Source organism: Lonchura striata, chromosome 4, assembly GCF_050655825.1.
Source record: "Lonchura striata isolate lonStrDom1 chromosome 4, ASM5065582v1, whole genome shotgun sequence".
Lineage (NCBI taxonomy): Eukaryota > Metazoa > Chordata > Aves > Passeriformes > Estrildidae > Lonchura > Lonchura striata.
In genome coordinates, this window is record NC_140706.1 from 46,318,025 (window position 1) to 46,330,787 (window position 12,763).

Consider the following 12,763-nt stretch of genomic DNA (forward strand, 5'->3'; position numbering starts at 1 on the left):
TTGTTTTGGTTTTTTTTTTTTTTTTTTGTTTTGTTTTGTTTTTTAAATGCAGAAATTTACATGAATGGCACTCCACAAATTTTACTTGCAATTTTACAGCTCCTACCAAAAATCAATTGGATTAATTAGCAGGAACTACTGGATTAATTAGCAGGAACTACTACTCATGTAACTGTGGTTGCCAGGAGCACACTGGGGTTCAGATGCCCCAAAAACCCCCAGAGCCACACACCACTGCTGCTGGACACATCACTGTGGCATGAGGGTTTGAAAAGCCATGGAACAGCTGCCCCACAGTAGCTGTTTGAGATGATTCTCCTTTTCTAAACACAAAAAAAGCACCTTCCCCTGCCCTTGCCAAGGGCTAGGCAGCTTTACTCCCAAGATGAATAACCAAACAGGCCACAAAATACCAAGATTTTTGTATGTAGATATTTGTCACAGTGCTACTGCCTCAGCTCCTCTACCTGTCCTCACACATCCACTACAGAAAAGCTCCACAATCAACCCCACATCTGCAATGACAGAGAACCCTGTCCTCAGGCCCCATCTGATGAGGCTTAGACTACTGAACTCTGCAGGCAAATGCCCCAGCTGGCTCACCTGCCCACTCTGCGTGGCAGCAAAGCAAACCCAGAAGCCGACCACTTTCAACCCAAAATTGTAATGTGCCTATCCACTCATTTCTGTTTTCTTTTCCAGCATAATAAAACATCAAGGCTCATTTGCATGCACATTATTTAAGGTGATATTTATAACACTTCCTATAACATTTAAGGGAAAAATACTTTTCAAAAGAAGTGCCAGACAGGCCCTTTGTTCTGGGTGTTCTGAATACAACACTAATTTATTAACCTGTGCAACCTTATATTAACTGAAGAGAAGTTTTAAGTAAAGGGAGGTATTTTATTTTAGAAAATTTCTCACACACTTTAAGCAAAGGCTACTTTAATTCCTATGCCTAAACACAAGTGTTCCAATGTGGAAAAAGGGTAATTTTTTTTGTCTACAAAAGTTTTGCAGGATGAAAATCAAATCCACAGATAACGAAAGTGAGTCTTCACACACAGCACTGATGACTTCAGTTAAGGTTACATTTCATTTAATGGTTAAATGACACAGAAGTGTGTCTACACTACATCAAAGCGTCATAGTTTTTCTTTAATAATTGATGTTGAAATTCAACTCTCAGTACTTGACCAATAGTTTCTCTTTACAGTATCAGTTTCCTAATGAATTAAACATCTCAGCTGTTCTATAACATTACAATTGCCTGGCACTTGACAAATACAGAGCAGAGAACTATTCTGAGTCACTGTTTTAATCTAAGTATTCCCAAATCAGAAGGGATGGGAGTGTGTTTAAACAGATCAGACGAGGTGAAAACAACTCAAATTCATCTCCACTTTGGAATCTGCTGCCTGTCCAGGCCAAAAATGCCAGACACGCAGGTTTCTTACAGGAATTACCTTGTGCTTCACAAGTGACTCACGTTTGCACTGAAGCAGGAATAGTGAACTTTGTTGATTTAGCAGAGAGGAAGGCGACCCAGCAGTGAATCCCAAACACTCCTGTCCTGGATGTCTGTACAACAGCAGTACCTGGTATTGCCAGCACAAGTCCTGCCCCACCCCACTAAGAAATCCTTTGTAGGGAAAAACTTCTGTGTTAAGGGGAAGGCCAGCTGCTCACAATGACCACTTCTTACAATGGCTTCTGAAGACATAGAGTCTTTTTAGGAAATTATCTTCAAGAGAATTTTCTATTTTTGCTCCCTAGCAGACACTGTCAAAACAAAGCTAAACAAGACCAAAAAACCCAAGACCAAAGCTCCCGTGTACATGAAGCTCCTGAAGCTCATGTACACACTGGGATCCACATCTCCATTGCTCCAGAGGGTATCAATAAATTGCTCTGTGGGGTATTTTCCTGTTTTACTAAATGCGCCCATAAAGGACAGTAAAGCAGTTTCTCTTAGGTCTGTGGCTTTCTGACCTTCTGGGAACATCAATCTATTTTCAGTTTCTTTAGAAGCCCCTGCAGCCCTCTCTCAGTATCAACCAGAAAGAAAAGAATGTTATGAATCCATCTAGCTATGAAACTGGAGCAACTTCCATTAACAACATCCTTTCTTCTGCTTATGTGTTACCTGCTGTTAAATAAATCTTTCCATAGATATGTAGGTATTCTTATTTTTCTTTCTTTGTAGGGGTGTGAGTGGGGAAGAAGAGAAATAGATGCTTTGAATTAGCCAAATTCAAGTACCTATTCTACCAGATTCAGACAAAAAACCCTACATCCCAATTCTAGTTTTAAGATTGAATCCTCTAGTACCAGGGCGGGGGTTGCAAGAGCACTGCTAAAATACAGATCAAGTTTTCTTGGAAATAAAATGGAGAATAAGGTAAACTCAATGTTAGTTTTATCAACGGACAAGCCAAAGAGACAAAATAGAAGAAAACAGTGAGCAAAGCTTGAGAAAATTATCTGAAGACTTGGGACAATGGGATAAACAGGATATTACATGGAGGAAAGGCCATACCAATGCTAAAATACTAGTTATCCTTTGACCCTTTGAAAGTTTCCTTTCAACCTGAAATATTGTACTGAAAGGGCCCTGAAATATTGTACTCCAGCTGATAAATGAAATCTCTTCAATGTCTTAAAAAACTGTCCTTCATTATTGCGCACATTATCTGGTTGCTTAGCTCTTGAGTTTTTTGTACACAAGTTTGTGGTAAGGCAAATTAATTCTTTTAGCTCTTGGTAACACTGAAAAACTGGCAGGCATCACATTCAATAGCCCAACAGGTTGTCTTTTCAGAGTGATCATGGAGAACAAGGGAAGAAAGACCCATCAAGGAAATCAGGAGATACTTATTTAAAGACAGCATTACAAAGAGAAACTAACTGAAAAAGATAACAGAGGACACTACTGGGATAAAAGAAGAGTTCCAGTAATAGATCCAATTCTGTATTTTTAATCAGCCTTTTCAAGAGGACTCAGTTATTAACTCTGAAACAACACTAAACCCTAGAAGCATTCAAGAGCTACTCCAACAGCCTCAGTGCTAAACCTGACAGAAGACTGAACTTATGCTCCAGAAGAGAAGTACAGTCCATTTAAAAGGGAATGCATTAATTTCAGGGAATAAGAGAAATACAAGATACCTGTTGCAAAGACTTCAGCTCTCTCAATTCCTTTATCTTCTCTTTGCACATCCTGCAGGAATGCTCCTATAGTGGTTACTACTGGCTTGACAGTGAACTGACAGCGTTCATTTCTTGTGGGCAGCATAAGAGTTATCACAGGAAGACCATGTCTGTAATTAATAGTTACTTCTGGGGGGTAAAAAAAAAAGAAAACTAAGTGAAAAAGTTGCATTGTAGATTGTAGTTTAATGTAAAGCAGCTTTTAAAACACAGGATAAATAAGGAAAATAACACAAAACATTTCTAGATTAAAAAAAATAGTAGTATAGAAGTAGTACTTCAATTTCTGGAAAATATACATAAAACCATGCAACTAATGTGACCTCACATCTCATAAAATAAATAAAAAGCTTGTTACACTGATGGGAAGGGTTGGAATAGTTGCTGTGAAAGCTTACCATCAGATGGCACCAGCGTGCTGTTAGGTGTCCCTTCCCGGCCCCTCCAACCTCCAATGTGCCCCCGGAGCATCACCTGAAGCACAGACACAAGGGAACTCGCCTTAGAATAGTTAGGATGTACCTGGTTAAAGGCAGCACCCAGCCTATCACCGTGATCTGCTTCCCTGTGATCTGACATCAGAGGTGTCTGCCTGAAGAAAAACCCCTTACTTGGCAATTCTATGAAAAAGGTGAAACCAGAATTTCTGCTAAAGATATTACAGTATTGCCCATAGAAAAACTTCTTGTCTATTGTGTTTAATTAACTCAAGGAAAAAATAGCAGGGGAAGAAAAGAAAGGAAAAAAATTGCAGTGTTTCTGAAGTGCTTTATGCAACTCTCCTCTGCCCACAGAACAGCCTCTTGAAAAACCTCTACCTCGTGGCACCTAAAGGCAGAATTCCGCAGTGTAACTTCCAACAGAGGGCATGGATTCAGTGAAGACTCACTGCTGAATTGTGAACAACAATCAGAAATAAAATAGTAAGGTACTGAGGTTACACTACCTGTTGCTTCATAGTTATATACTGCATACCAAAGCTGGCTGTTGAGATTTGTGCTGCTAAAAGACAATAACAACGATACAGCTTGAAGATCTTTAATGTTTTAAATAGGAATGGCTTCAATTGCATGCTGAGAGATGCTGCTGCAAGTACCAGTACCAGTGTTCAGTACAACACTAAAAGAGGCACAGCCAGATGCAGTGAGTACCCTCTCTGCCCCAGGGCAGTGATGACAGTGGGTTTTTGAACCTGTAAGGTTACACACCAAAGCCTGCTCCTTCCAGAGCCACTGGGGAGAACCATCAATACACTTCATCACAACCATATCAAAACACAGAAGACAAACTGCTCTGATTAGACCCATTACTTAAAGCTGTCCACCCAGGCTGTGGAAGGCACAAGCAAACCCCCTGCACAAGGAGAGGGACAATTTTATTGCAGTGATTTGACACAGCAGATGTTTTTGCTATAAACTAAGAGTAACGGGTAAAAGAAGAGAAATCACATCCCTGACCAAATTGGTTACAAAAACCACACATGAGCTGGACCTAGGCCTGGGATTTGAAATATGATAGCTGGGGAAAGTGGAAAAAAATGTGGAGGGAGATGATAAGGATCGATTTTCCCCCGGTGAGTTTTATAGCTCATCTTTCTGAAGGCCAAAACATTTCAGAGTCTGCAAGATAATATTCTTTGACAAGGCAGGAAAACAAAACTGTAAATGCACAAGGCCCTGGGTATTCAATATGCCAAACACATCTCACCACATTCACATGATTTATTTGTTTTTAAAGAAATACAACCTTGACTGTCTGGATAGGAATATGCCATTGGGTTAAATAAAAAAAATCTATAAATTAATCTGTGTGTTTCAAAGATGCTGATGCTGCCCTAACTTTCTATCTGGAACAAGCACTTTTCAGGATTTAAAGAAAGTAAGTAATTCTGTGAGTTTTCAACACTGAGAAATCTGTGTATTGTAATCTTCAGGTATCAAAGAGAGACAGAAACCTAGACCAAATAGCAGAACGTCTTAAACACAAAGGCATTGCTCAAAAAAAGGTAGACAGTAGGAGCATAGGAATGCTGGCAGCCACCCAGAGCTAAGGATGCATCTGGTAACTTGTCTTGTTTCTTCAGCAGAACAAAAGACTTTCCCTGGAGCCAGGCAGGACACAGCTCAGCTCACCAGCTCCCATCCCATTTACAGGGAGCACCTGCACCCACAAAACATTTAGGAACACAACCTGGAGCAGGGAGACAGCCCTCAAAGCAGGATCTGTTTTGGAACAGCATGCAGGAAAACTCAATAGCTTTGAACACAACAGCAACTCTTGTTTCTTCAGGAGGATATGCAAGGGATAATAAGGAATTAACTTTTTTTTGCCAACTTTGCAATCAGATTCTAGATATTGATCACCCAACATGCCCCAAGCAATGAACAGCACCCTGCCTGTATTTCAAGGTTACCCAAATTCCCAATAAAAGAAACTAATTATCTACTTTACTTCTAGAAGTGATGCATTCAACAATCAATACAAATTAAATAGATATATTTAATATTTTAATTTAAAATATTTATTAAATTAGATCACATTTATTGAAATAAAATCTTTACAGCAGTTCATTTTATTCTTCTTTAGATTTTGACATTACCATTCATGTTCCATTGAAAGAATCTCTATATATTGGAGCTTATTTTTTTCAGATTGCCTCAAATGCAGATTACCCATTAAAATCACCTGCAAAGAATAAAAAAGCCACAGAGCTATGGAGTTGAACTGATATGCAAATAATTAACTTTCCATATTAGCTCTAGGTTGATGAATTGGGAAGCATGAAGGGCTGGGTTAACTTTCTCCCTCTGTTTCCAGATTTAAATCTCCCCTTCAGTGAAGTTATTAAACCAACAAGTTAGCTTGTGCCCTACAGCCAAATCATTGTGCTCCTTTTGAGATGCTTGGAATGATCCCTCTCCTACCCCTGGAAAAGAAATGTCAGTCAGCAAGCGTAGCAGCTACAAGGAGGACTTGAATTATGGGACCAAAACAGAGAGACTGCCCTCACAACAACATCAGTGAGAGCTGAAATAAGACTGTGTGCCCTGAATTAACTGCATCACAACCTCTGAGATCTGTAAGGAGCACAGCATATTACCAACAACTCTTCTACATGCCAGTGTGTGCCTCTTGGCTAACTCCTATAACCTCACAAAGGCTAAGCAAGCCATTCTACAGCTTTCTGCAATCTGCACACACATGCGGCAGGACATCTGGCTAAAATACCTCTAACACAACCACAATTATGTTCAGGAGTCAAAGGCAGATGAACAGCATTTAGTTGTGAAACATCCCTTCTCCCTCAGCTATATCTGCAGAATATATATATAATGCAAAATATATGGGAGCAGCAGTTGGCCTTATCTCTTGACTCAGTTCAAGGCATGGACTCTCCTGGGAATGAAAACTCTTAAGAATTTAAGGCATAGAGAGTTAATTGTGATAAAAATAATCCAACATAGTCTGTTAAAAATACCAGTTGGTATAAACCAGAAAATATATGCAGTTTAAAAATGTACTTCCTCTGTTAAGGGCGCCTCTGGTCTCTAACAGCAGAGAAGCTGCCACTGTTAAAGTCAAGAGTGGAAATTTATTTCAACATTTTCCTGGTGGTTTACTGCAAAGTTTTAGGGACTAATGCAGCATCAAAACTAAGCTGGAAAACCAGGCAGCCAGACATGACAAGTGGGAGAGACTGGAATAGAAATACTGTATTTTTCACTTTTAAGAGTGGCAAATGACTGAACCTACCTACACTGCAGTTTCTGGAGCTAGCAGTTCCAAATAATCTACCTCTTATGATGTTGAGTGATTGTTCCTGCAAACTTAAGCTCAAATTCACTCTGTGATCAGTTATGTCTAAGAAATCAGTATCATTACCAGTACATGAGGCAACATGAAAGCCTCTGATCTTCCTTTAGCACTACATATACAAATAGTAACCTCATCAGGAATTGTAACTTCTGTTCTGTAAAATATTATAATGTGGATGGCAATAGAGAGATCATAGAAATAAAATATTTTTCACACAAAAAGGTCATCTTGAATATGGAATTTTACAAAAAAATGTTATTAGGACACTTTTTGAGAACACTTTCTGAATTATTGTTTACTTAATTTTGACTTACCATACCAAAATATTGTAACAATGCAGCTAGCCAGGCATCATATTTTTGAAACTTTTGTCTTCTTATATGCATTTTGGAAGATATGGTAGTTTTTATTTGTTATGTCAACAGCAACAAAAAAATCTAACACCTTCAACAATTGAGTCCCCAGTAATTTAGATTTATTAGAGAAAGTAATTAAAAAAGAGTCAGCTCAACTCTGTCTGTCCTCTTCCTGAAGGGACATGCAATACTACAAAGTGAATTACTGTATTTCTTCAGTGTAAGATCCTTTTGAGAGTGCCTCAAGTCAAACTCACAAGTAGTCTTCACAAAAAAATAATGCAGACTGTTACGTGAGTGATCTCCCACATTCTCATTTCCTTCTCTCTCAGGCAATGATAAGAATCTGATACAGAAGAGCACAATAATAAAATGCCCTACTCCACAAAGCACAAGCATTTTACCCTTAAATACACTGCAGCAAAACACATTCTAATTAAAAACATCTTGCAGTGTGCTTTTCCATAGTAATATAGTGCTACAGGCAGAAGAGGAGAGCTCAGTTATCTCCTGCAGTCCTTGTCCAACCCTGGTACAGCTCCTTCCACACAGCTACTGAAAAGCACTGCAGGAAAGGAGTGGGAAGAGACAATTCATGGGGGAAACTAGTAGTTGCAATGCCTAAAAATGGATTTTGGGGCCTTTCTTCCCCTGAGTGTCACCAGACAAGCCAACATTCTCAGCATCCATCGTTCTCCTCGTGTGCTGACCTCACCCAGTTTGTGAAGCAGAGGGCAGGACAAGTCACCTCCCCGGATGCTGCCTGCTTGAAAGGGCAGGAGACAGATGAGGGCAGGTACGTGTTAGCCACATGTTGGCACGGTTCAGTGAAGGAATGTGTTATAAATAGCTATGTATATTTTCCATAGTGTTTTTCTGATAAACACACTTAGAAGTTCTCTGCAGATGAATGATGTCATCTCCTGATTCTGTGAGGGAAACCAACCGAGATTACTTAATTATGGAGCAACAATCTGAAGTTTCAAGATAATCAACAGACATTTCAGAATGGTTTAAAACCAAGGGAAAGGAGAGAAAAAAGCAAGAGCTACCAGCCACAGTCAACAGAGCTTGTAGATCATGCACAGCCAAGCTAACCAAAAATGAATCATTGTTCTGATGAAGTTCACAAGAAGTACACATAAGGTATTTCCCTTTTTAAAATGAGTCATTAAGGCCATTTTGGAGATATCTGCTATTAAACTTCTGTGCTGATTTTGTAAGCAATCCTACATACTCAGGAAAATAAGACATATGGAGCCCTAACAACCGCCTACAATTGTCTTACAAGTGCCCACTAGAGATACAGATGATTTCTCTCCAATAAACTTTTCATTTGTCATTGTTTCTTCACTGGTCCCAGAACTGATTTAGATGATCATGCAACAACAGCTTCAATGCAAACAGCAGCTTCAGAGCACATTGCTCACATTTAGCCATCGCTCAGATTTCTGGAAGCCCAGATTAAGTTAAGCAAACAAAATCCTTGCAACAGACACATCACTCATTCTGTCAAAACACCCCTATACCAATACACCAGTTTCAGCCAGGGAAGATACTTTTGACACCTGGGAGTATTCAAGATAAATTTCCCTTTCCTAAGACAAAAAACAAACAAACAAAAAAAAAAAAAAAAAAAACCAAAAAACCCAAAAAAACCAACCAAACAAAAAAAAACAAAACAAAAGAGGACAGACTTTTTTTTTCCTGAGAGACAGCTTTCCTGTCTCAAATGGGCCATGCAGTGAATACCTTTCTCCAGCTGTTCACAAGGCACTGTATGAACCACACTGCAACATTTGTATTTCAATCCACTTATATTTCAATCCTTTCGATGCAGCTAATTTGAAATCTGCAATATTTTTAACCCCTTCCTCAGTACAAATCAACTTTAAAAGAAGTAGCTAGCAGGTCTCTTCCAGCAAAGCAGTAGTTTCAACATGAGTATGTACGCTCCAGTGATTTTGAAGAAGCAAGAGCTATACAGGATTCATATGGCTTTTACTCAAAACTCACTTCCCTCACAGCAGTTAAAACTGCTGTTTTAAATAGTTAAAACCCAATAAAAGAGCCCAAGCCATCAAAATTTTGGTTTCATGTGCCTGTTATTTTTTGTGCCTTTATCATCCCTGTTAATCTTTCATTTCCTGCCTCTGCTCAGATTCCAAGAAGAGCTGCCACTAGTTTTAATCAGCCAAACATTACCAGTGACCAAAATGACAGCTATTGTAGGAAGTAATCGAGGCAACTGGGCACCAAGAACCTCTTTTATGAAGGTCCAGCAGGTCAAACCCATCACTGCAGAAGGATTTTGCCAGGGGGACCTTGCATCTAATCTCCTACTGGGCAGGTGTGCACCCCCAAGCTTCATTCTGCTCTTTCACTGCTCCTTTGTGCTGTCTCACCCACTCCCTGCCCACATGCACACCCCACTCCACTGGGGGCATGCACGTAGGGGAGAGAATCCATTCTGCAACAGGGGCAGAGATCCCTCCTCTTGAGATGTATCTCACTGAGGTCATCTGACCCTACACCAGGCACCTGAGGATGCAGAGCTCCAGGGAAGCACCAGGATTTGCATCCCCATCAGTTTGACAAGCCATAGAAGGAGATACTGGAAACACTGACATTTAAAGCAGGCTGAAATTAAGCCTTGCCCTCCTCTAACCAAAAGTATTATTTCAGTAACTCCTCACTGCAGAGACTCCTCACTGCAAAGAGGCAACACCAGAAGCGCTGAGGAGATAAGAAGGATGAACATCAGCTGACAGCATCTGCCTGCAGTGCCTTCTGGGGACTACTCTGAAGATACAGACATTCTCCCTTTTCAAAAGAAACTGATGTCCAAACCAGTGTAAAAACAGGCCTAAAACCAAGACAGCTGTGCAGGCCAAGTGCATTTTTAGGAGCAACACCATTGTGTCTTACTATTTTATCAAACCTTTTTCTTCTCTTTCTACAAAGAAATGCAAATCTTAAATCTCTTCTGCATATAAAGCATTAAATTATTGGAAATATCACATCTTCATCCAGTTTCAATGATGCCTGCTTGTCTGAAAGCTGCTTTTCTTCCCAATTTATTTCATTTTCAGAAGGAAAGATTGGATGCAACACTTAAAAGGTAGTTTGCAAATCAGACAGGGCTAAGAATTTGAGAGGGAGGGATTATAGCATGAAAATGTATTTGTGCTTTATCAAAAGCAAGCCCACATCCAAGAGCTGTACCATCTGTTCCCCAAAACAGTCTAGGTCAAAAGATTAATGTGTCAGCACAGACAGGATTTTTAATTTGTCCCACAGATCAGATCTTTGCTCTTGTGCTGTGACTTTTGGGGAAGGCATGCTGATCTGGGAAATATTGCAAAACTTTAGGAGTAACAAGAGTGACTTTGTTTTCAAAAATACACTTACATTTTATTAAATAAGAAAATAGGCTTGCTGCACATTTTCTTACAAATGTCTTAGAAAGATTGTATCGTAATGTACACAGCTGCTTTCATGTTTCTTAAAAAGATTGCTTGAAGTCTTCTCTAGCAATAACATTATTTGTTCAAATTGCCAGACAAGGAAAACCTTGTTTAAACTTCAGCTGAAATGAGATAACAAGAGACACAGGGATGCAAAGTCAGATTACACTTACATGTTTATCAAAGTCTTCCAGCAAGTCTTCCTTTTCTCCCACAGAACTTTTCAGATTGAAAGCATTGAGCAGGTTGTAGCATGCAGGAAAAAGATGATGTAACTCAGAAAATGGAACTGCTTGTCAACATTTTCATTTATAATGGACATTTCTATTTACTAAATAAATAACCCTGCTCCTCCTCCCTACAACTCAACAGAATTGGGTTTTCATATAAATACAAGGATGTACTTCTTTTTCAGGGGGATTCTTTCCCCAGGCTTTTCTTTACTGAACTGTCAGTTTCAAAAGCCTTAAGGCATTTACAGCGTGGCTAATAAAGAAGAGACTGCTTGGAAAATTTGACTGACGCAACGCTTAGAATTAATATCTGATAGATGTGCATGAAAAGTCAGTCAGAGTAACCAGGAGTGGAGAAACTCCCAGTGACAGCTCTCACCCAGCTTTTAAGAAGGTTTTTAGCAGGTAACAGACTTCAGAATCGTTCCACCAAACAGATCTTGGAAAGGGAACCAGCTGAGCAGCTGCTGAAACGCACCAGGCAAGGAGAGCTGGCTCTTCACCACATCCCTTCCATTCCTCACCCTGCCACCTCTCCAGCTAAGGGCTTCTATCTCTCTCCTGCTGGGGATGTTTCCCATCTAGTCCCCATCCCCAAGGCTTCCCCGAAGGTCTGACCACAAGCCATGAGAAACCACAATACTCTGCAGAATCAAAGCAACCCTGTTCAATTGTATCGCTTCTTTTCTTCCACTCCCTGAAAACTTAGCTGCACTATTCCACAAAATACCAGAGAAACTTTGCTCTCTTGAAGAGCATTTTCCACAGCTAGGAGTTTCTCCTGCCCAAACACCATTATCCCAAAGGCAGAACGATTTTGGCAATGCAGCGTGTTAATTATTATTTGAGGGGAAGGAAAATACTAGGAATCAAATCTATGACAACAGAGGACAGTAACAATCCATGTCTGGCTTAGTCACACCTAGATTTGCTCTGAATTATACTGGGACTATCTGGTGTTGCACTATTAGAGAAGTTTCTCTTTTTCTCCTACCACAACAATTCCAGAAATGCATTGTCTATACCATTATTATAAAATATCACATCTTATATTGATGGTTTTAGAAACACTGTATTTCTTTTTTTTCTTTAAAGGTCTGAAATAAGATTACCCCAAACACTTAAGAACTCATGTTTTTTACAGGCAGCTGTAAACAGGTACCTTTCCAAAGGGAAAATACATATGATTTCACATATGAAAACAGATTGCTTATCTGAAAAAAAAAACAAAAAAAAAACCAACAAAACAACTAAACAACTGACAGACTAGATCAAATCAAACGTCTTTCTCTCTTAGCTGGCATTAGGATGTAGATAGTGATCTGTATCCGTTATAACAGACAGTTATAAAGCAATACCAAAATGGAACTTAGTTTATATTCCAGCTTTATATGCTGCTGCACTCCTGTGGATGCTCAAATTACTTGCAGGGAGTACAGAACACACTTTTTACTCTTGTTAGAAAGTAACCCAAGAAAAAAAAGGCTCAAGAACTGAAGTAAACAGAGAATCATAATACTTTCCCTTTTGACAGTTTCTAATTAATAATGTTTTTTTAAAAATATCTAGGGCAGACACTGTGAGAACATCCACAGCAAGCAACCAACTGCCAATTTAACATCACAACTTCACAGAAACTTCAACAGGTGGTGTCAGAAACCGCAGAGCTGCCATTCAA

At 39.4% G+C, this 12,763-nt stretch overlaps 1 protein-coding gene across 5 annotated transcripts in view; it reads right to left on the reverse strand.

Annotated features, from left to right (window-relative positions):
• MCUB (mitochondrial calcium uniporter dominant negative subunit beta) overlaps nucleotides 1–12,763 on the reverse strand; it is a 51,342-nt gene that overhangs the window by 4,262 nt on the left and 34,317 nt on the right. For all 5 annotated transcript variants that reach the window (XM_021525476.4, XM_021525475.4, XM_085578996.1 and 2 more), the window contains 2 exons: nucleotides 3,612–3,687; nucleotides 3,172–3,342 (listed from right to left, as the gene is read on the reverse strand). In XM_021525476.4, coding sequence (XP_021381151.3) covers nucleotides 3,172–3,342; nucleotides 3,612–3,684 — 244 coding nt within the window. In that variant the 5' untranslated portion in view covers nucleotides 3,685–3,687. The remainder of the gene's footprint in view (nucleotides 1–3,171; nucleotides 3,343–3,611; nucleotides 3,688–12,763) is intronic.